This window comes from Acanthaster planci, linkage group LG01, assembly GCF_054643075.1.
Source record: "Acanthaster planci isolate LZ-2023a linkage group LG01, COTS_SCS, whole genome shotgun sequence".
NCBI lineage: Eukaryota > Metazoa > Echinodermata > Asteroidea > Valvatida > Acanthasteridae > Acanthaster > Acanthaster planci.
In genome coordinates, this window is record NC_141777.1 from 32,560,369 (window position 1) to 32,583,763 (window position 23,395).

Here is a 23,395-nt window from a genome sequence, read left to right on the forward strand (position 1 = left end):
GCATTAAAAACACATGGAAGGTATGGAATAAACTGTTACTTAGTGTAAACTTTAATTTATACGTAGGTATGAAAAGTGAACAAAACGAAATGAGATAATTTATGAGGACATAAATTAATAGAACAATGAAACTGACTGCACGAAGCTGGATATGAACCTGCAACCTTAGGAACATAACCGCTATCTACCATCTGAGCTACCCAGCCCTGTGTTGCAAGGGGATCTTCCAGTTTGTAAATACAAACATATTGTTTGGCGGATGACAGGGCAGGCCAGAAGGGAATTTCCTTTAAAAGAAAGTAATCAAATGTTTTGTTTAGCCAAAATAAAGAAGAAACGAAAGACTCGGAGGGATAATTAGATCACCGTGTTATAGGAAGTACAAAGTTAAAATGGGCTTTTTTTCTTTCCCAATTTTTCTCATTCGTAGAAAAATCCTCCCATCCTACAAAGGAAGCTGCCAGAATCATTTCTATAAGTTCTCGCCCATTCAACTCGTTGAGAAAAATGACAATTAACAATTGCAAACATGTCCCTGGGGAAAATCCCCCTCGCAGGATATTCCAGACATGTATATCCCATGCCTCATACCTCAACCTACACTGAAATTTACTGAGAAGGGGCCACCCCATGTTAAAATCTTGTGCTAATTACGCTATGTGCCATGAAACATTCGACCCACTTATCCTCGGCAAGTTGACACGTGTTTTGCATTTACATGTCGGTTTTCTCACGGCTTTAATATGCAATATAATATTGCCCTCAAAACGATGGTGAGAGTGGTACTCGGTTGATACGGTGCTGATTTCTGGTAATACTATATGGAGCACAATATAAGGAGGGATAGAGTGAGTGGCAAACAGACAGATGTGTCAGGGGATTGATGACAGATAGCTTGTCAAGAGTTAGATTATGATTTAATGACGTGCAAAAGCACGACGGAAGGTTTTCTATTAGAAGAGAATCCACCAGGGATTGTTTTGCATTAAGACGGTTCCTAATAAATTACGACGAAGCCATTAAGCAGGCTTGCTCGGGATCGATGGCTTCATGCTCTGCCAGGTTCTTTCTCTCGGAGGCAATGCATATATCAAGAGGCACTCTCGAGGTAGCAGGATAAAATAGAAAACATGGAGCTCGCTCACTGTTCGGTTAAACTACTTCTCTTCTGCCTGGTGACTTGGAGAGATTGGGGAAGTGCCAGACATGTTGCTTCACCATCAGGTCAGTTCTTCATTAGATCAGAATCGGGGAGAAAATTTTTGTTGATTTTAAAACACTGAATCTTATTCGTAACCACTGAGCGCTGTACAGACACAAAATAACTACTTTTGTCAAATGCGGTTACAAATTATGGACAACGGTGTGAAGGACGCCCTCCCAGATACCCCTGGAGGGAAAAAAATTCAAATTCAAAATTCTCCTACCAAATTATCTTTAAACAGTTTCCGTTCAAAGCAAAATCTACCGGTTGACCGGGCCGATAATGCGCTAGCATTATGTGCCCTATATAGGACTGATGACTTGTGCGCTATTTTCATGAAAGCATGCTGCCTTACATGCTGCTTATATATTCATGGGAAAGAAATGTTTGATTCGTAAAACTATTTTAAACTTATCCCTTAAGAGCGTGGCATCCGTGTTTTTTAAATGAGGACGTCACTGTCCACGCCCATCGTGCCGTTTTGTGACCATTCTTTTTTCATCGAAGCATCAACGTGCTTACATGTAGTGAGGTTCGAACGATTCACACGTGGAGCAATCGCGACTTCACCCTTTCATTGACATGACAGCCATTAAAAAAGAATCGATACTCTTTGTGCCTTTCATTAAAGACAATATGCACACATTCATTGATGAGGAAAATTCTGGTGTTTCAAAAACTAACCGAGATTGTATGTGTGAAGAACATTAAAAGTTTTATCACTGCTTTCATCAAGAAATTTTCATAAGTTTCGCTGTTTGCTGCGTGCTCAAGAGAATTTTCCCTCGGGTTGCACGCAGCATATAAATTCCCACAGACAGCAGTGATAAATCCCCATACTTCACAAATATATATATAAAAAAACACAACTCTCACAGGTGTTCAGGATGCACAGAAAAACGATGCTCGACTTGTCCTATTTCATTTTCCTTTCAATTTTTAGTGGGTTGACCAATGAATTTTTGAGAAATTCTCACCCAAAGCAGACTACCCGTAAAATGAGGGAAAATTCACTGCCCGGAAAATAGCCATTTTGAAAATGCATCCCTCTGCAAAACGGCTAAAATAGTTCCACTTTCAGACCCGATTGCATCCAAATTGCTCAGAATTGGAAGCCCTGAGTCCGGGCCAGAGGTTCATATTCTGAGACTGATATTCTGGCTTGACGGAAACTTGATGGTGACTTGTCTCACTCAAGGAAAGGAAAAAGCTCTCATTTAATCGGCGCTTTCATGTCCACGGCGAGGGTGATCGTACAACTTTCCATGCATACGTGAACATAATTATGTGCCCTACCCAGGTACTTCCAGGGGTCTTCTATTTCATTGTACTCAATATCCTCAGTTAAGTCGCTACATCCTTGATTCAATATTTTCTGATGTCGGATGTGATTGGAAATAAAGTAACATAGATGGAAAGAATTAGCAGACGAGTTTCCAGCCTTCTTCCTTCCTACGGAGACCGACCCCGCTCCAGTCAGTTCCTGGGTAGGCCACCATAATCCCCAACATTCTAAACGATTCCGTTTCGGTTAAGTTAACAGAAACGTTATCAGAATAATACAACGTAGCCAGTTTTCCTCTCTTTATTTGAATATTTTTTATTTTCAATTTTTTGGTACAGGTGCCATTAATGTCATGCTGTTTGGTATCGACGTTAGGATCACACCGGAAGCCTCATGCTGCGGAAGATGTAACGAGGATACACCATTTCGCCAAGTTTATGTTACTTGTTACTGTGACAAGTTCTGCTTGACATACCAGGACTGTTGCCTGGACTATGAATTGTACTGTACTAACCTGGAGGAGAGACTGATCAAAGATCGAGACCACGAGCTGTTGGAAGCTTTTCAGAATTGTTCCAAAAGTATGGAGACTTTAGCAACACCAGGGATAGCACCATCCAACAGCAGTGCCAATGACCGTGACCTCTGTCTAATTTGGTATCCTGAACGTGCACAGAGTCTCGTCGACGAGTTTGCGTGCAAGATGGAGGCACTGTGGGTTCCTGTCATTCTGGCGCGAAAACCAAATCGAACGTTGGTGCGTGCACTGGTTCAATCTTTTTCTGATCACGTGTTATTAGTCCAAGACTGTGTCCAAAATGCAAACACGGTTGACACAATTGACCTGTGTATGAGCACAACCTTCGATGGCTTTGAAAGCCTAATGGATGTCGAAAAGGTTGTTCCGGTTACCGCTCATGATGGCTTGCATTATCGTAATCTCTACTGCGCTCGGTGTAACGGCATAGAGGACAAAGATGTACAATTCTGGCAAATCAAACTCACTTGTCCTTCACAGGTGAGACACGTTGGTCTGACAGACAGTTCTGTAAGTAGATGTTGGTTTGAGTCGGTCATTGTACCATCATTGTTTAGATGGAGAACCGCTCAGCCACGTATCATCCCTGCCAACCTGGTTTCTCGTGCTTGCGGTAGCAGTGTCCAGTCCAAAGGTGAATTCGAAGATGCTTGTCGGGCGTACCAACTGAAAACACCTTGCGCCAAAAATCCACACTGCGAAAGCGGCTGCGAATGTTCTGGGCTTCCTTGTCTTACACCCCCAGAAATCCAATCTTCAGACCGGCCGATTTTTCTTCCCATAAGCGCTGTCTTCCACTTTACCTCACATGGAGGCATGCGTTACTCTCTGGAAGGTGACCCTGCGGTTAAAGTGTGCGATGACGAGTACGAGTTCTTCGATTCTGCCTTGGGAGCTTGCAGACCATTCCTGTGTCCCTCTGGGCAATCTCCAGGACCACGTGGTTCATGTGTTGTTGTTGATTCGATGAGAAATCCCTGTTTGCAATCTGACTTGGATGAGCCTCAGTTGATATCGGTTCAGATGGACTTTCGCGTTAAATCTGTTGGTTCGGCAAAAGTGTACATGATGAGCTTGAGCAGGCGTCTGTTGAATATATCTTTAGAAGAGTTTGATCAGTTTGACTGTAATGCACCATTGTCGACGGTGGATGCGATACCTGTAGCGTTCACAACTTGTCGACTATCCTTCGTAACTTTTTCTACCCTTAGCTTTGAAGAAACACTCTTGGGATTTTTGACCCAAATGAGAACAGATCCTGCAGGAATTGGAAAGACCTTTCGTAGAACGGGGTTTCGCTTTGACAAACTTTCTTTAAAGAATTACGCCTCACACAGATTCCTAGTTGAAAAATGCGGTCGTTTTGGAGGGATGCCAGTCGCTTACTCTCGCGGAGTGGACTACAGGAGGTTTGAAGTAAATGGGTCTGCATTTGTTGATGTCACGGTAGGCAATGAAACATTATTATGCCCAGGCCACCGACTTTATCAAAAGGTAGTTTTCCGCCCGAGCAAGTTTGTAGGACACTCGCAGGAATTTATGTTTTTGTGTCAAAGTAAACTCAGCTGCCCTTTGGTGATATTCAATTCCAGTGAGTATAGTTGGTTGGACAATACGACAATAAGCATAGGCTCAGGCCGAAATATTTCAAGCGATGAGGTAATTCAGTTAAGTAACAAAGATGTCGTGCTGTGCCGTCCTAGGGATTGTTCCAACTGCACTCAACCATCCATTCTAGGAGACGCAGTGCTTTCCATGATTTGCATCTCTGTCTCTCAGCTGTTCCTGCTTCTCTGTCTACTCAGCTTCTGTTTTCTCCCGGAGCTCTGGACCCTACCAGGGAAGAACCTCTTCTGTTCCATTTTGGCCCTGTTTCTGACTCAGACTGTCTTTCTGGTTGGTCCGGGTTCACCACTGAGTCAGTTCACTGTAGCCAGTGATAAAGATGTATGTCTTGCTTTTGCTGTCTTGATACATTACTTCCTGCTCGCCACTTTCTTTTGGATAAACGTGGTTTCGCTGCACTTTGCCCGTACATTTGGTTTCAAGCTCCGGATGCGCAGTGCACGGTTTCGTCGAGCTTTTCGGTGGTATTCACTTTATGGATGGGGCACACCTGGTGTGATAGCAGGGGTTTGGCTGGTGGTACATAAACTGATCCTAGAAGGTGGCCATGGGCTGGTGATCTACCAACACTGCTTGCCTTTTGGTGTCGGTGCTGTGTTGTTGGTGGCCGCACCTATGTCTCTCTTGTTGGTGTTGAATGCGGCCCTCTTTGTATTGACAGTGGTTGGTATCCGGCGCACTAAGCAGTCAACCAGCGTGGTCATGCAGGAACAGAGAACGCTCGAACACCTCCAGTCGGAAGTTACCCTTTGCACCAAGGTTATTGCTAAGTTAATGATTAACAATTAATGAGAGTAGGCCTATATAAGCTGTTGCTTGCAGCCGTTGAACCAGCAGTACATAATGAAAAAATAAATGGCCAACACTCCAGTGACAAAACAAATATTGAATCTGATTAATGCGCTCTCTGTTAATATTTCTATTGCACTTTTTAAACTTTCTTTTCTCGTCTGGCCGATATATAAAGTCACTGGTGACAATTTTAGCACAAGTGAGAAAATACTCCATTGTGTGGAGTTACGAGTATATTTTTACCCTTTTTCCAGAAAATAAGTTCCTTCGGGTGCTTCCCTGCAAACTGATGGAACTCTGGTTGGGCCTTCAGGAAAATCCATAGGGAAAACCTAGGCCGTAAACGTAGAATGTACCTCTTTTTTTAGTTATATGGCACACACCCATGATAGTGATGTACTTTGTCAAAATTAAATCAACACCTTCAAACAAAGATGCTTGCTGTTAACGAGAGCTTATGCCTTGAACTGTTTTTCCAGAAAACTTTGCTCTTCTAGCTTAATTAAAGAAGGATACCAGCCGATGATATGTGATCACTGTCTCTCAATAACCCTGTCTTCACTTAGATCTTCGTAGCGACCGGGATGTCGTGGATTCTCATCTTCATCTTGGGATACGTCGACGTGGAAGGTTTCTCCTACTTCTTCACTGTCTTGATCGCCATCCAAGGACCCCTCCTTTTCTTCTCATTCGCCTTCACGGAAAGAGTCCGCGCCATGTGGCGGGTCCGGATCGCTCGTCTGTTGCAGGCACAAACTGATACATTGGAGGAAGCCAGTGACACTCGAAAAAGCGCCCTGCAGGGTTCTCGGGTAGCTGACACTGAAATGGATTTGCTATATCAAAGTAAGCCATCCGAAAGTGAAGAACGTGCATGAAAATGCAGTCATCGTGTTAGACAGGGAACTGTGATTCGCTGTGTTGAAAGCACTCATCATCAACATAACTCAACTCTTTTAACAAGGGGCGTTGACCAGCGGCGCATCCAGTATTTGGTGTTGGGGAGGCAAATTGAAAAACGAATGCGGCTTCGGGCTTATCAACATGATGTTGGGAAGAATATCCGACGCCTTACTCACGTTCCCGGCATTGTAAGTTTTATTTTGTGGTGTTTGTTTTCTAAGAGTTTTGGTGCTAATAGTTTGATAAATAAATATACCAATAGTACTACAAAAGGGAAAGACTGGAGCTAAAATCCATCAGGGGGTAAATTGAATTACTCCCCCACTGGATACGCCACTGGCGTTGACGGGAAGCATTTTGGGGGAGGCAAAGCGCTGAATCAGTAGCGAACGACTTACTCACCATTGAGCTTTGCACAATATCAAAAGAGATCGTGGAAATATAACATCTGAACATCCAAAACGTTATCTGAACATGAAAAGACTATTTCATTGACAGAAAATTGAAAGCAGGCGCCCTTACTTTGGATTATCATGGCAACCACTATTTGCTGTAGTAGAACTGCTTATATTTTTAACAGCTCAGAACAAGGCCTGCGTTTAAAAGGGATAATTCACCGTGGAAGACAATCTTCCAAAAGGGTACAGCTTGCAGTGCAGCTTGGTTTCATATTCAGTGTTTAGTTGGAGCAGGAAGAATAGAAATAATAAAACAGACTTTCATCAAGCAGTAAAGTAATTAATAATAATACACTTTACAGTATGTTTAAAGAGAGAAAGAAATGAATCTCGAGCAGTTTTAAAGTACGTTTTGAATTCTTCAAAATTCTGCAAGGCTTTGCATTTTTATGTAAAATAATATGAAATTTATTTGTTTGGCATTATACTCTGGCACTTCTTTGATTTAAAGCATTTGTCTTTATTATGTATGATGTTTACAATCGTATAGATTTGCCAAAAATTACAAATCTTTCGATTTTTCTTGCACTTCATTGGGATCTATTTCTGAGGTTATACCGTTATTGTTGTAAAGATGTTTATACTTTTTGGAGCTTTAACAGATCTTGGTGTCGTTTTTACGGAAACCTCAGCTTGGACAAAAAGCTATTGCTGCTGGCTCTGAGGAGAATCAAATTTATATTTTCAAAAATATAAAATGCATTTATATGTTTGTCATGACTGGGCAGGTGGACTATGCGGCATTTACTATCTGTCTCTTTCGCAAACCATAATTCATTGTGTCCCCTTCCTGTTCTGGGAAGCATGATCGAGCAAGATCGAGATCTTCTTGTTTTAGCGCCAGTTGCAAAATGTGGCTTCGGCATCTTTCATCCATTGTTTGACGGGTGGATTTATACGCGTTTCTGTGGTCAGACACGCCGATGACTTTTTCACGGGAAGTTGAGATCTCTGTTTAAAACAGATGGAATTGACAAGATACAATGGAAGTAACAAGATACGATATCCTATCAGTCCACGGGTCATCGTCTCGTAGGTCAGGGACTCTCGAATAGTCAAAGAATGGGATACAGTTATTGGTTATGGGCATTGGCTGCACGATATATGTTATAGCATCAGAAAGTGAGTGCTGTGAAAGTCGAAGCAGAGAACTGTTACATTTTGGTCTTTTGGCAAACGACAGACTGCTAGAAGACATGGGAAATTGCGTCAGGAGGGAACATTACCGTCTGGTAGTGGTAAATCTGTGTTTTTACCTTCTAACCTCAGAATAAATTAAAACCATCAATAGTTTTTAATGACCATAATTTGGCTTGAAGGATAAGGGAAGAGGTCCGGCATACGGAAACTCCGAACTCCATTCTCCATTTTGGTGATTTTGATGAAGTGCCCGCAAAAATATTATAATTGCCAATGATTGGAGTACGTGCACTTACGGTGAACACCCCTAATGGGGACATTTCCTCGAGATTGGATTACCCAAAATGACTTATTCGGGAACTAAACTTTAATTTGCTGTGTGAGCAGTGCATTTTTTCTGATTTTTTTTAAGTGAGGATACATTGTATTTATGATTATTGCCTGTGAGGGCTTTTTAGGCTTTCTGGTCTGCTTGCGTGGGGCACATCACTTTCTATGTGAGGGTGTTCAGTCACGATTTCTTTTTTTGGGGGGGGGTCGGACTTCTACAAAAGCCTTTTTGGTGGCCACAAGGTGTGAATTGCGTTTGCGATGTCTTACCCGGGAAACTCTAAATCCCGCAAAATGCAGCAGGAGATTATCCGGCGATGTGGTCCGACCCACGTATGTTTCCTTCCTCAACTTAATTTTGCTTATTGTTCAGGGTCGTACATTGAATGCCAGCGAGCTTTTGTGATGGAAACTAAACAGTTGATGGATTATTTTGTGAGTCAATGATCTTATGTGATCAAATAAGGAGTAACCTCTTTCGAGCAGTGAAAATTCGTTTATTTCCTCTCTTCGTGCAAAACAAATCATAATATTCTTGCAATCGGGGTTTTCACAAGAATGTGAAACACATAAATTTGAAGCCAGCGTTGAACTAAAGGCCATCCTGATAGTCATTAGCTTGCAATTTTTTTAAAGTAAGATTCACAAACTTAAAAATCAGGTTCGCTGTGATTTTTTTCTGTCACAGCAGTACATTACTTAACCGAAAGTCTAGTTGATATTCGAATAGTGTAGAATTTAGTAGGGTTTAATGGTTTCGATAAAAATCAGTTTATAATATGTCAAGGTACGATACTCGCATGTTGCATGAGATGACTCAATATCTCTTTGAAAAAAATGCACTTTTGGCTTTATCATGTGTGTCATTACAAACGTCCATAGCATATATATGTGGGGTACTTCTTCAGGAAAACCCCAACAAGAAATATTTACAAAGGTTTATATTGTACTCTGTGTTGGCAACACGCGGTGCGGCTCTCCATGTGAGACTACGGCAAGTATCGAACACTGGCTACGGCTCTCCACCGCTGCCTCTTTTGATCAAACTTTGAAGCCGTATCGCAGGAGGCAAGACCAGATTATGGCTACCCCTGTCATGCACCGCCCTATACAATCTCATGTATTAACTAAATTGATACACCGGCCGTGCTGGGTGAACATAGGTGGACCAACTTAGGTCTCAATAATGTAAGACTACTTGCGTTGGGGCTCTTGCCATCTGAGTGTGTTCAAATAGCATTTTCATTCTGTGCTGTGGTGGTCCTGAAAACAGCACTCAGATTTTGAAACTCGAAATAAATTAGCGTCCAATAGCCGTTTAACACAACCTGCTATCGGTCGATAGCAGGTATGAATTTTCATACGCAGCATTAACCCAACTTTGGATACCAGTTGAATCACTTAACTGTTGAGTAGATTACCGAACTGCGTCGATTCTCTCCTGTATCAGTGTATGGCGTATTACACTACCTCATACATATTAAACACGGATCACAGGGCTCTCATTGGTGCATTAACGGTCAAGTGCCAGCCGCTATTTTGCTAATAATACGCATGCGTTTTAATTGTTGCCCACTTACCGGGGCGACAGTTAAAAACGCATGCACAGTAGCAGAAAATCCAGGAACTGTCGCCCGGGAGTGGCGCAATTTTTTTTCCTAGGAGGGTTAGTAATTATAATATCAAGACCCGTACGCATGTGTGTTACTCGGAGAGATCAGTATTCGTGATATGGACGTCGTTTGAGCTACCAGTGTAGAGTGGCAGCTTTTTACCGTGCTAATTTAAACAAATATATGTGAACAAAACACTGACTTATATATGGAAGACTAGCACTGCTTTGGTCTTTGATGTTTTTGTCGAAAATTTTCAATAATTTCAGTGGGCCGCATTCGATTAGTGCCCAAGGGTTACGGTGATGATTAGTAGGAACAAACTCTTGCAGACGGTGTTCGTGTCCCATGTAATCACCACTAGAAAGCATGAATTATTGGCTCAATATTTAACGGTTCTTAGCTGACCTGAATAGGTTATTTGCATTGTTCAAGTGAAGGTGACACCGCGGTCGGTTCGAACCAGTGACTCGGGGTTTAAACAATAAGCAACATACTGCGTGTCCCAAAACCTGTCATTCAAACTTAAAATCCCAACAACTTTCCGCAGTAACTTGTCATTGGCAGAAAGGAATTCAAAGCTATAAGCTTCTTGAGAATAGGCTGCTAGAAGGTTGCTGCAATGCAGTGTGCTAAACAGGAAGTAGGAACTGTTTGAAAAGAACTGAGTAATATGTACGGTAAAAAAATTCCCCTAGGCCTCCATACATTTCAGTCGGGTACTCTAATCAGATGGCGTCATTCGTGTGTATCTTTACACGAAGGCTATGTTTGAATCAGTTGGCTGCGGCTTGATATCATGCATGATTCTATGGGAACTAGCCATGGATGCTGCCAAATTACTCGGTGTAATTTCAGGTCGTCCGGTCCCACGTACGTCTGTGAACCAGACAAACGAAGTGGTCCTGCGTAAGGGTGCACCCTCGTATTTAGGCCAGAAATGTGTCCGCCGAGCTCATTAATAAAAGTTATAAACTCAAAATATTCTATATTAGAGGGTCCTGAGAGCCATGGAACTGAGAAATTGAAGAAATATGAGACAGAACCTCTGGGCCGGACTCAAGGCTTCCAATTCTGAGCAATTTGGATGCAATCGGGTTTGAAAGTGGCACTATTCGAGCCATTTTGCCGAGGGATGGTTTTTCAAAATGGCTACTTTTCTGGACAGGGACATTTTCTGCATTTTAGGGGTGGTCTGCTTCTGGGGAAAATTTCTCAAAAATTCATTGTCAACCCCCCGAAAATTGAAAGGAAAATGAAAGAGGACATGTGGAACAGCATTTTTCTGTGCAGCCTGAACACCTGTGAGAGTTGTATTTTTAAAATATTTGTGAAGTATGGGGATTTATCACTGCTGTCTATGGGAATTTATTTTTAGTGGTGCACTCGTAAGTATACAAATTGAAAACGCTTTTTAGCAACAAAGCGTGAGGGGCAGTCAATTTCAGTTTAAGCGAAGCAGTGGCGGCAAGTCCATATGGTGAAAGATAATGGGGCGGAGAGTAACCCCCACCTTTGTGCTGGTCATTGTTTGATCGGAATCTCAGGAATTCTTTACAGACATGGGGGGGGGAGTGCGTGTCAGTTAACAATAGTCTAAAGTGTGTATAGGGATTGGACGTGTGTGGGGGGGGTTCCCATCGACCCCATATCGCACACGGTATCGGTATGTACGCATGCAGTGGCGATGGACATGCATGATCGCGTTATGACAGCCTTGCATTTAGCATTCAACTCATGCATCATTAATCGTCACTTGCAAAGAACAAAGGTAGATTAGAGTGAGAGGAGATTTTGTTTTCCGAGCTGAATTTTTCCCCCATATGTTAAATGCAGCTAATTTCTCACAAACTAAAACAGAAAACAATGCACACAGTACAGTGTACATGTATACCATTTTCCTCATAAGAATTCTATTTTGAATTTGACTCTGGAGATGAACTGTTTTTTTAAAAGCTATTTGACGTGCAACTCGTTTCCTCAAAGCAAAAGCAGAAAACAATGTGCAAAGAATGTCATATACTGCTACCTCATGAGAATTCACTTAAACCGGAAACGGGAGCTTAACATTTAGTTCTCACATATTGATATGATTTTTCAATTTTTGAGCGAGATAAAAGCATTGCCTCTCGTCACATTTTATTGTCTTTTTATTAATTCAAAGTTGTTAATTCACACTTCTCATAGTAACAAGGCCATATGCTCTAAAGCATACGAGCATGTACATCACTTCCAAGAAAAAAAGGGGAAAAAACTGCGTCACCGCACTACTTTTGGACCAAGCCGGTGGCCAGAAACCGGGGTCTTTTTAGCCTTGTAAGCAATTGTTCACCGTTGGTTAGCACTAATGAATCTTCTTCAGTTGAAGTCACTGTTGATATGGACATGTCGGCGAGTTGCCTGTTGCTTTAAATTTAATTGGCCTGTATAATGAAGTAGGCGGTCGCTCTTGTCACGTTCATACGCATTTAGATAAGGAAAATGACAAAACACACAGTATACCAACTGTTCACTGTTGGAAAATTGGAGTACCACCTATTTCAATCTATTTCAACAGCCTTAAACTCCAAACTAAGTGAAAGGAAAAAAAAAGCCCAACTCATTCACCGCCAAAAACCAAACCAAACAAAACCGCAGGTATCTCCCCCATAACGTTTTTACCGTTGTCGGGAATATATCAACGACTGTACTCCGCCTCCCGAAAACAATGCTTACCTCAAATTGACTGTGCCTGTAGTCAAATATTTCCTAAAAGTCTGTTCTCATCAAATCCACCCTTCACATGTACCCGTCCCATTTCTATCTAGCTCAACAGAGGAAAACAGAAATTGAGAAATCAAAAAGATTTGAATGTTATTTGAAGATTCATTATCTAGCAAGGATGTAGTCGAGTACTACATCACTGCTAGATTAACTAGTTAGGAGGGAACAAAGCTGAAGTACATGTACATTTGATGGTACAGGAAAGATTACAAAGTAACATAATGACTTCAGACCATCACTGTTTGATTAAAATTAATCTTTTAGGACAAAAGTACTCGGAAAGTTCTGGGCCGAGTACTTTTCTCCTTAAAACTTAAATTTTACACAACTGGGAGTGTCTGAAGTCTAACATTTATTTTATAATCTTATTTTTGCACATTAACCATCAAATGCCTGAGCACTCTGGCTTTATTCCCCCTTACACAGTTTAGTATTTTGCGGAGAACGTTAGAACTCGGAAAGTACTCAACTACAACACTGTTATCTGGTCCATAATTGTGTTATAGGACCGTTTCAATAAGGAATACACTAGCAGTCTGGGCTTGACAGCACTTCCACTGACACCTCACAGAGTTGCAGTGTAGCGGTTCCTGGGATGTCGACGCTCACGTAGCGCGCCCTCAACGGTCGATCACATTTAATCTCGATGGTCCCGCCCAACGGCTGGGCTTGACGAGCAGTGATCGGTGCCCCGCATGCCTGGTTCGCGGCGACAGTCTTGTATGTCCCAGCGCGAACAATGGCATTTTGCAGACGTTCACCTGTAGACAAAATAAACACCAATCACGTTTGGCAATGGAAAACAGAGTAGGCCTAATCCATTTTTTAAAATGAATTGAGCGCCAATAATTTGCCTGAATACATCTCATCAATTAAACTTTTTCAGTATCGAGTTGTTTGCTAAATAGGAGATATAAACAGTTAGTATATATATAGTTCTTGTCGTTCCAGGACGTGGTTTCACCAGCAAGGTCTCACTTTAACATTATCAAACAGAAGCACAAAAGCCACGGTGATTTATCCTAGCGCATGGAAAAGAAGCTACATTAGTCACCTTCTTAAATTCAAAGTATTTGACGGACTTACTGCAACAGTCACCACGGTTCAGGATGGTTACCTTGGTAACGCACTGCTCTCCACCAAGATCAACTTTCCACCAAGGATGGTTCGAGTTGGTCACTAATGAAAAGAAAACGCAGTTGATATTGTCATCCCTCTTAAGGGAAAATGTCCTTATACATGTAAGTAGAATAGTGCCATGCATAGTTGGGATTGGTATGTTTGCAGGCGATGCATGTGTTAGCAGAAGGCCTTCAGTACTAAATGGTGTATTTTGTGTCGAGCTTTAAAGAAGTCACTTCCAATTATTCTTGGATACACGCAACTTGAATGTAATACTGGGAAGACAGTTTAAATTTCCTTTCTTTTGTATTTCGAGTTTTATTGGCTTATAGGGGTGGTTTTGATGGGACCCCTTTATTTCTTCACAACATAAAACTGAGTACAACCTGTACCGTACTCTTATTACATAGTTTAAGGGGAGTCTACGGGCTGGTTGAACCAAGCATTTAACAATTTGGCCAGTGGTGATCCATTTTAAGTTTCCATTACAAATGTCTTACAAATCCAGAGGAGATATAGTCTTACCAGTGCTCGAGCAGTGCCTGTCGGGGTACATGATTGCGGATGAACTCCCGTCCACTGCAAAGCTTGCGGCATAACCTGCTGCGTGCGTTGTGCTCTGCTCTGCTGGTTTGCCAACGACGCTGAACGGCTGGGAATCTGCCAACAAATTCAATACGAAATTGACTGTTGAGTAATGCTTTACAGGTCCCACTGCCTGATATTTTACGACTTAAAATTACTCGATACGGAACCCGAAAGGAGCCTTTTCAACCATAACTTACCGGGACAGTGACCCAGGGGAACCTCTTCCAATGCAACCTCACAAAGATGTAGGGTGGCTGACCCAGGGATATCAACGCTGACGTAGCGTCCTTTCAAGGTGGGATAGCAGGTAAACTCGATGGTATCGCCCCATGGTGCGGCTTGTGCAGCGGTTACCGGCGAGCCACAGGCCCAGTTCTCTGTGGCGGCGACATTGGGACCAACGCGGACAACAGCGCCCTTTAAGCGCTCGCCTGCCAATAGAAATACGAACAGGAATGAGCCCCTAAATTGGACCAAGAGAGGGCACAATCTTCCTTACAACGGAGGCCCCTTTGGTCGGAAGTGCGTTTCACTGGTTCACGAACGACTAATGCACACGTTACGGTGGCATCGCTACCAGCAAAATGAACTCTCTCGCCCATTTCATTTTAGCTCTTTTCAACCGACGAGGGGGTGCTTCTGCTCAAGCCGGATATTATAATTGCCTGTTGGTTGTTGAAGTTGTGCCTTCGGTTTAATTTGCTATCACTGTTGTTTTTCTGACTACAATAGATGAAATGGTGATAAGGATGTAGCCAACAGTACAGTAGTGGTAGTTGTTACATGTATTGCAAAGATTGGTATAAATTGTGTTTGGGGCATTTCGTTGAGAGTATTTCTGTTGTTACTGCGGGTATAGTGCTTTTTGTGGTCATTGTTCTTACTCTATTTTGCGTCTTGCATCTCCAAAGCCAAGAAGTTTCCTGAAATTCCGAAGCTCCCATATACTGAAACAGATTTCTCGGCGATATTGGCACCATTTTTACAATGGTAAACTTCACCAAATGTTCATTTTCCTGACCCATTGACAGCGTAAAACTTTCACTGCAGTGATTCTAATTATTAATCAGACTATTTAGGTTTCTGACTTACTGCAGCAGTCACCACGGTTCAGAATGCGGACTTTGCTGATACAGTGGTTGCTCCCGAGGTCAACCATCCACCACGGATCCCTGGCGGCAGCAACTACAGGTGGGCAAACAAGCAAAACAGATAAGCGCACAACTAATAAGAAACTCATCGTAGACTTTGCTGCTCATGTGAAGGGTTTTGCCCAGTTCCAAATGGACACTTACCTGATATATCGCAAGATAAGGGCGCCAGAGCCCAATTGGCAATACTCCACCTGGTCGACAGCGGCAGCAGAAATGCTCACAAGTCACCAGGAGTCGTGTTTCAGTGATCAACCACAATATTTCCTCGTGTGGTGTACTGAAAAAATGTCTACTTCTTGACATAGACTATGCACATAGCAAAGTGAATTTGTGTTCAGGATATCGTTAGAAGACCGCACAGCAAACACTGGGGTTGACTGGCGATCAAATGGTACCTCCAGAGGATTATTCAAAACTGCAGTGGTACATGAAACGGAGAGAGATTGGATTTAATGCGAATTGAGGCTAAACCCCAAAAGACAAAAGTGTTACCTACTGGTATGCGAGCAGTGCTCCGAGGAATACAAATTGGAGGACGAGCTGCCGTCAACTGCTTTGTCTGACGAGTATGGGCTCAATGTTGAACTCTGCCAGGTGATCTTGCCTACAATCGGGAGGTTTGAGGAGTCTGGAGAAAATGAAACACAATTTCAAACAGTGGTGCAAACAAAACGAATACATATGTACATGGTAACTAACAACCAGTCAGCTTTGGTGCAGCTGTGGCCTGTAAATACAGCAAAAGGTGTTCAAGATCAACAAAAGAGACAGGGGTGGTTATTTTTTCCTTTTTGATAAATCACCGATGCCTTTTAGCATCTTACATTCCGTTTCAGATCTGGACAATACAAATAAAGAGAATAATTGAGACTTGGTGGAGCGTAAACGCCATCATTTCCATGTCCAAAGGTTTTATTCTAATCACATGAACAACCATTATTTACCAATCTTGTCAGATTGTACGCATCCATAGATATCCCTTTTTAATTTCAAATGACGGACGAATACCTTTCCATAGTTAGATATGAAAACCAATTACAGCTAAAAAGAGCTCATCAGAAGAGCACACCGTTTCATAATATGATTTCCCTTTTTATCATTATCATTGGAATACGTTGATCAACATACCTATCGACTTCTTGGTTTCTTCAACTTCCTCCTTTAGAACACGCTTCAGCAGCTGGCCCAATTCATCCTGAAAATTCGTTTAAAGAAAAGACATGCATTATAGAGCTGTTCATTGCGCTGATATTAATACAGAATTATACGTTAATATGTAGTACACTGTGGACTCGACTATGCGTAACATGATTTTTTTCCCGGGGTGAGGGCGGAGTCAGGCTCATCAGTGGCAAACTGGCCTAGTGAAGGGGCTCAATTCCGAGGGTTTTTTTTTGCGAAGTTGTGATTTTCAACCCTTTCCTCTCGTTTCTTTTTTCTCTGACTTTAACAACTGATATGTATTTATTAACATCGATAGGGAAAATTAAAGAAAGAAAAAAAAAACGGAAGACATAACTCGATGACACCGTTTGGGTGCAAGATTGAGGGAGGTAAGCATACAAGATGTTAGTCTGTATCACAATCAGCGACCTCAGTGTCATGCGGTACCAAATTTCAATGACCAGACATTGTTTTTATTTTTCTAGTGTCACTAGTACAAGATTAGGCCTACGCCACTGAAAAGCTACAAATGCAAATCACAGCTAAATATTGAAAGGGATTGAAGCGCTTTCAATCCTTGCTCTTTGATGAAGCTCGTAGGTGGTTTAAGGTATCATGTCGCCCACAAAAAGCCCTCCAGCCAGTCTGCAGAGCTACAATACACCTATTGACATAAAATAGGTGTACTGTTTTGAACGGAATCGATAATTTTAGCGCAGCTCTGACATATGCTAAAAATTCCGACACTCACCCGCCCATGTGATGCGCTATTAGTGGCAAAGGGGAACCCCCTCTATTGTGTCTTCTTTTGTGTTGATAGAATCTTTGGAATTCCTTTCAGATTTCCGAGGGTATAGAGCTTGCGCATCACATTGGGAGGGCTCCCTTTACCTCGTATTGTGTAGGGTATCGCGCGCGCACATTGGAACCTATAGGCGAAATGAACGGTTTTTGCGTTTTCACAAACTGACACCCAGGCTTGTAAAAACAATACAGCGTGAAGACAAAATGTTTTTCCATCTGTATACATGTTGCATGGCACGGTACAAAAATTTAATGAAAAGACGTTTTAACTGGTGAAATTAGGATCGATGGAAACAAAAAATTTCTTTTTTCAAGTTGGAAATCGTCGTTATATTAATCTTTCTCTGACAAGGCAGACAATATTTTCAGAAAATTTACCCCTCGGTTGGCGAGAGAGCAATAGGCTTTTATTACCTTCTCGTCAAATGTAAAATAGAATGGATTCTGTCCCTACGAGATCTTAACGGATTTCACCTTTACATTCATTTTTTGTATATCCGTACATATTTTATTCCAATCAACGAGTTCCTTTTTGAAATTCTAGTTTGTACTTCCAATATACAGTTAGGTTCCAGAAAGAACCGACCACTTCCTTACCCAACCAATCAAACTTGCGTTTTGGTTTGACACTTAAGATTTGATACGTAACTTTACAAGACTGTAGCTAATGTCTATCAAAAAAAAACAAAACAAAACAAAAAAACGTTGGCATACACTAGATATGGGCTCTTTGAAGTAGGGCCTAGTGAAGTTTATAATATCCTGCTCTGGCACTGACTTGTTGGTCAGACAGTAAAACTGGTTTTTCCCGAGGTAGAAAATAACTTTACAGCCTTCCTTATTTCTGGAATTGAGTGAAGAAACACAAATTGAACTCACCTCATTCCAGGCGGTGGTCATCTGGAAGCCCAAGACTCCCAGCATCAAGACAACAGCAGCTAGCGATCTCAACATTCTTCTTTCGAATTCAGAAACTTGCCAGAAAGATTGAATTAACAGGCCCGACCCGAGCAGATAACCTCAACTTAAGTGAAAACGACCGAAGCAAACCACTAGAATGGGTGAGCGGCCTGATGCATGACTTTTATTAGCAAAACTTTACATCCCATAATATCTTCCATAAAGCTTTCGATCAGCTTACTGACCATTTGGGTCCGGTGGAGGTATGGGCTAAAATATGCCTTTTCCGAGTTAAATTTGAATAAAATGTGGTACACTGAGTTCTTTAATTCACGTGAACATTAACTGGAATGCTTTCTACTAAAGACACTGTTGCTATACATCTTGATTCGTGTAAGATTTTGCTTAGTTACGTAAGAAACACCTTCATCAATACGTTGTTTTCAGTGGATAAGGAGGACACAAAGGAATCCGCCCATTCCAGAAATGGTGGTCGCTATGCAAAACTTGCCCCGAATTACGAGGTGTAGCAACATGTCTTTAGTCTTCTGAATTCGAATGTTATGTTTATGTGCAATCGGATAACTCAGGGTATCAGATTTTATTCAAATTTAACTTGCAAAAAGCTAAGTTGATTCAGTATCTCTCTATCATAGCCTATAAACCCAGGTAAATACTTTTGAGAACAAAGTTATAATGAACCATAGAGGAAAAAAGTTCTATTCATTAAAATTGTCAAAAATATTTCGGCTTCCTCTCGTTGAATTTGGTTTAACAAAAAATATTATTCCAGAGGAACCCGCTGAGAATACGCGCATGAACTCAATTGCTGAACGCTTCTCGGCCTTCACTAAATGCTGAACTTAAACTCAAGCTTTTTTTCGTGATCACGTGGAACACGACCGTCATTTGCCAGTACTTGTTCCCAACAATCACTTTTGGGCAGTAGTCATGGAGGAAGGAAAACAGACTGGTGTGTCCTGAAATTATTGAATATTTTCGACAAAAATATCAAGGATCGTAGGTGAGTCTTCCATAGGTTAGCGTTTTGTTTCCCAAATTCTGCCTCCAAAAACCCCAAAACCGCCACTGGGCATGTACTTGTGGTAGCTTCAACGACGTCCGTATCACGAATGCTGATCTATCACACGCGTCCAACGCACGTCTGTGAACCAGACAAACAAAGTGGTCCTGCGTAAGGGTGCACCCCCGTATTTAGGCCAGAAATATGTCCGCCGAGCTCATTAATAAAAGTTATAGACTCAAAATATCTATATTAGAGAGTCGTGAGTGCCATGAAATTGAGGAATTGAGAACTGACTGACAGCAGGCTTTGGGAAAATAAAAGTCACCAGTGGGATTCGAACCCACCGTCTGACGATCTGATAACCACGATCTTAACCATGTGGCAATTTCAGAGAATTGCTTTTTGGCCGTTCATATTTACGGAGATAACAAAACCATTAACCAAGTTACACCGCAGAGAATTTTGCTCTGCAAAGACTGAGTGATTACAACGCTACAATAGTGCATCATGTAGCAAAACGCACAAGGGGCCTGCGCACAAATCTTCCTGACAGCTTCTCCTTGGTAATTAAATGCGCTCATCAATATGAGAGAGTTCCCGGACTACACGTACGTCCGGACACGTCTGAGGGTGCACCCTTGCAAAAAAAGGCCAAAATTTGTCCGCCAAGCTCATTAATAAAAGTTATAAACTCAAAATATTCTATATTAGAGAGTCCTGAGAGTCGTGAAATCGAGGAATTGGAGTAATATGGCATTGAACCTCCCACGCGGACTTTGGTCTTGCAATTATGAGCAATTTGGGTGCAGTCGCGTCCGAAAGTGGCACTATTTGGCCGTTTTTCAGAGGGAAGGTTTTTCAAAATGGCCACTTTTCTGGGCAGGGACATTTTCTTCATTTTAGGGGTGGTCTGCTTCTGGTGAAAATCTCTCAAAAATTCAGTGGTCACCCCCCCCGAAATTTGAAAGGAAAATGAAAGGGGACATATCGATCATCGTTTTTTGTGCAGCCTGGACCTGTGAGAGTTGTGAATAATTTTTAAATATTTGTGAAGTGTGGGCATTATCATTGCTGTCTATGGGAATTTATTTGTAGTAGTGCAGCCCTGAACCCTGGCAGGTTGCACTACACCATAATATGCGCCCATGGAAAGCAGTAAAATATCAGAGCGAAAAAGCGCCGCCTGTTGACTCTCGGAGGAGGTTTGTCTCCTTTTTCAGCGTAAATTCAAGATTATGGCCACGCCAGAAGGTCACTTTTCCTTTCAATTTGATGGTTTTATCCACGATTTGTTTTTATTCGCCTTTCCTCGAAGATACCTCCAAAGTAGAAAAACTGTTCGCCCAGCTGTCGCCGCCCGCCTCTATCCAAATATGCCCGCAATTTAGGGCTTTTGCGAAAGAAATAACCCGAACTGGAAACTGCCAGTCCCAAATTCGGGATTTATAGAAATGTTTCTGTGATCCCTTCTGATTATGGCGTGTCTTATTGTAAGAACCCGTGGGATCACAAAATAGTCATGAGCTCGCGCGCAGAAATACAACCATTTCGCGAAATGCACCCTCAATAGTATCATGCAGGCCATTTTTTCCGGGGGAAAGTGAATCGGGAACCCTAATCCCAAACCTATCCCTAACCATTATCCCTAACCCTATCTCTAGCCCTATCCCTACCCCTAACCCCAACCCTAACCCTATTCCTAACCCTAACCCTATCTCTAACCCTAACCCTATCCCTGAACCCAACCCTAACCCTAACCATAACCCTATTCTTAACCCTAATCCTATCTCTAACCTTATCCCTGACCCCAACCATTATCCCCAACCATTATCCCTAACCCTTACCCTATCTCTAACCCTAACCCTATCAATACCCCCCAACCCTAACCCTAACCATTATCCCTAACCCCATCTCTAACCCTATCCCTAGACCTACCCCTAACCACAACCCTAACCCTATTCCTAACCCTAACCCTAACCCTATCTCTAACCCTAACCCTATCCCCAACCATTATCCCTAACCCTTACCCTATCAATAACCCCAACCCTATCCCTAGCCATTATCCCTAACCCTATCTCTAGCCCTATCCCTACCCCTAACCCCAACCCTAACCCTATTCCTAACCCTAACCCTATCTCTAACCCTAACCCTATCCCTGAACCCAACCCTAACCCTAACCCTATTCCTAACCCTAATCCTATCTGTAACCCTAACCCTATCCCTGAACCCAACCATTATCCCCAACCATTATCCCTAACCCTTACCCTATCTCTAACCCTAACCCTATCAATACCCCCCAACCCTAACCCTAGCCATTATCCCTAACCCCATCTCTAACCCTATCCCTAGACCTACCCCTAACCCCAACCCTAACCCTATTACTAACCCTAACCCTATCTCTAACCCTAACCCTATCCCCAACCATTATCCCTAACCCTTACCCTATCAATAACCCCAACCCTATCCCTAGCCATTATCCCTAACCCTATCTCTAGCCCTATCCCTACCCCTAACCCCAACCCTAACCCTATTCCTAACCCTAACCCTATCTCTAACCCTAACCCTATCCCCAACCATTATCCCTAACCCTTACCCTATCAATAACCCCAACCCTAACCCTAGCCATTATCCCTAACCCCATCTCTAACCCTATCCCTAGACCTACCCCTAACCCCAACCCTAACACTATTCCTAACCCTAACCCTATCTCTAACCCTAACCCTATCCCCAACCATTATCCCTAACCCTATCTCTAGCCCTATCCCTACCCCTAACCCCAACCCTAACCCTAACCCTAACCCTATCTCTAACCCTAACCCTATCCCCAACCATTATCCCTAACCCTTACCCTATCAATAACCCCAACCCTATCCCTAGCCATTATCCCTAACCCTATCTCTAGCCCTATCCCTACCCCTAACCCCAACCCTAACCCTATTCCTAACCCTAACCCTATCTCTAACCCTAACCCTATCCCTGAACCCAACCCTAACCCTAACCCTAACCCTATTCTTAACCCTAATCCTATCTCTAACCTTATCCCTGACCCCAACCGATATCCCCAGCCATTATCCCTAACCCTTACCCTATCTCTAACCCTAACCCTATCAATACCCCCCAACCCTAACCCTAGCCATTATCCCTAACCCCATTTCTAACCCTATCCCTAGACCTACCCCTAACCCCAGCCCTAACCCTATTCCTAACCCTAACCCTATCTCTAACCCTAACCCTATCCCCAACCATTATCCCTAACCCTTACCCTATCAATAACCCCAACCCTATCCCTAGCCATTATCCCTAACCCTATCTCTAGCCCTATCCCTACCCCTAACCCCAACCCTAACCCTATTCCTAACCCTAACCCTATCTCTAACCCTAACCCTATCCCTGAACCCAACCCTAACCCTAACCCGAACCCTATTCCTAACCCTAATCCTATCTCTAACCTTATCCCTGACCCCAACCATTATCCCCAACCATTATCCCTAACCCTTACCCTATCTCTAACCCTAACCCTATCAATACCCCCCAACCCTAACCCTAGCCATTATCCTAACCCCATCTCTAACCCTATCCCTAGACCCTACCCCTAACCCCAACCCTAACCCTACTCCTAACCCTAACCCTATCTCTAAACCTATCCCTATCCCCAACCATTATCCCTAACCCTTACCCTATCAATAACCCCAACCCTATCCCTAGCCATTATCCCTAACTCTATCTCTAGCCCTATCCCTACCCCTAACCCCACCCTAACCCTATTCCTAACCCTAACCCTATCTCTAACCCTAACCCTATCCCCAACCATTATCCCTAACCCTTACCCTATCAATAACCCCAACCCTAACCCTAGCCATTATCCCTAACCCCATCTCTAACCCTATCCCTAGACCTACCCCTAACCCCAACCCTAACCCTTATTCCTAACCCTAACCCTATCTCTAACCCTAACCCTATCCCCAACCATTATCCCTAACCCTA

General features: G+C 42.6%; 2 protein-coding genes across 2 annotated transcripts; one reads left to right on the forward strand and one right to left on the reverse strand.

Annotated features, from left to right (window-relative positions):
* The first annotated feature begins 108 nt into the window (after positions 1–108).
* On the forward strand, positions 109–10,206 carry LOC110979342 (uncharacterized). The gene is made up of 3 exons (XM_022235052.2): positions 109–1,224; positions 2,828–5,412; positions 6,012–10,206. The coding sequence occupies exons 1-3, from the start codon at positions 1,131–1,133 to the stop codon at positions 6,321–6,323; spliced, it is 2,991 nt and encodes a 996-aa protein (XP_022090744.2). The 5' UTR covers positions 109–1,130; the 3' UTR covers positions 6,324–10,206.
* Positions 10,207–12,021: 1,815 nt separating this feature from the next.
* Positions 12,022–18,704, reverse strand: LOC110979385 (uncharacterized). The gene is made up of 8 exons (XM_022235134.2): positions 18,364–18,704; positions 16,645–16,711; positions 16,013–16,144; positions 15,455–15,547; positions 14,560–14,793; positions 14,300–14,434; positions 13,739–13,831; positions 12,022–13,413 (listed from the first exon to the last, which is right to left on the reverse strand). The coding sequence occupies exons 1-8, from the start codon at positions 18,436–18,438 to the stop codon at positions 13,181–13,183; spliced, it is 1,062 nt and encodes a 353-aa protein (XP_022090826.2). The 5' UTR covers positions 18,439–18,704; the 3' UTR covers positions 12,022–13,180.
* Between the last annotated feature and the right edge of the window lie 4,691 nt (positions 18,705–23,395).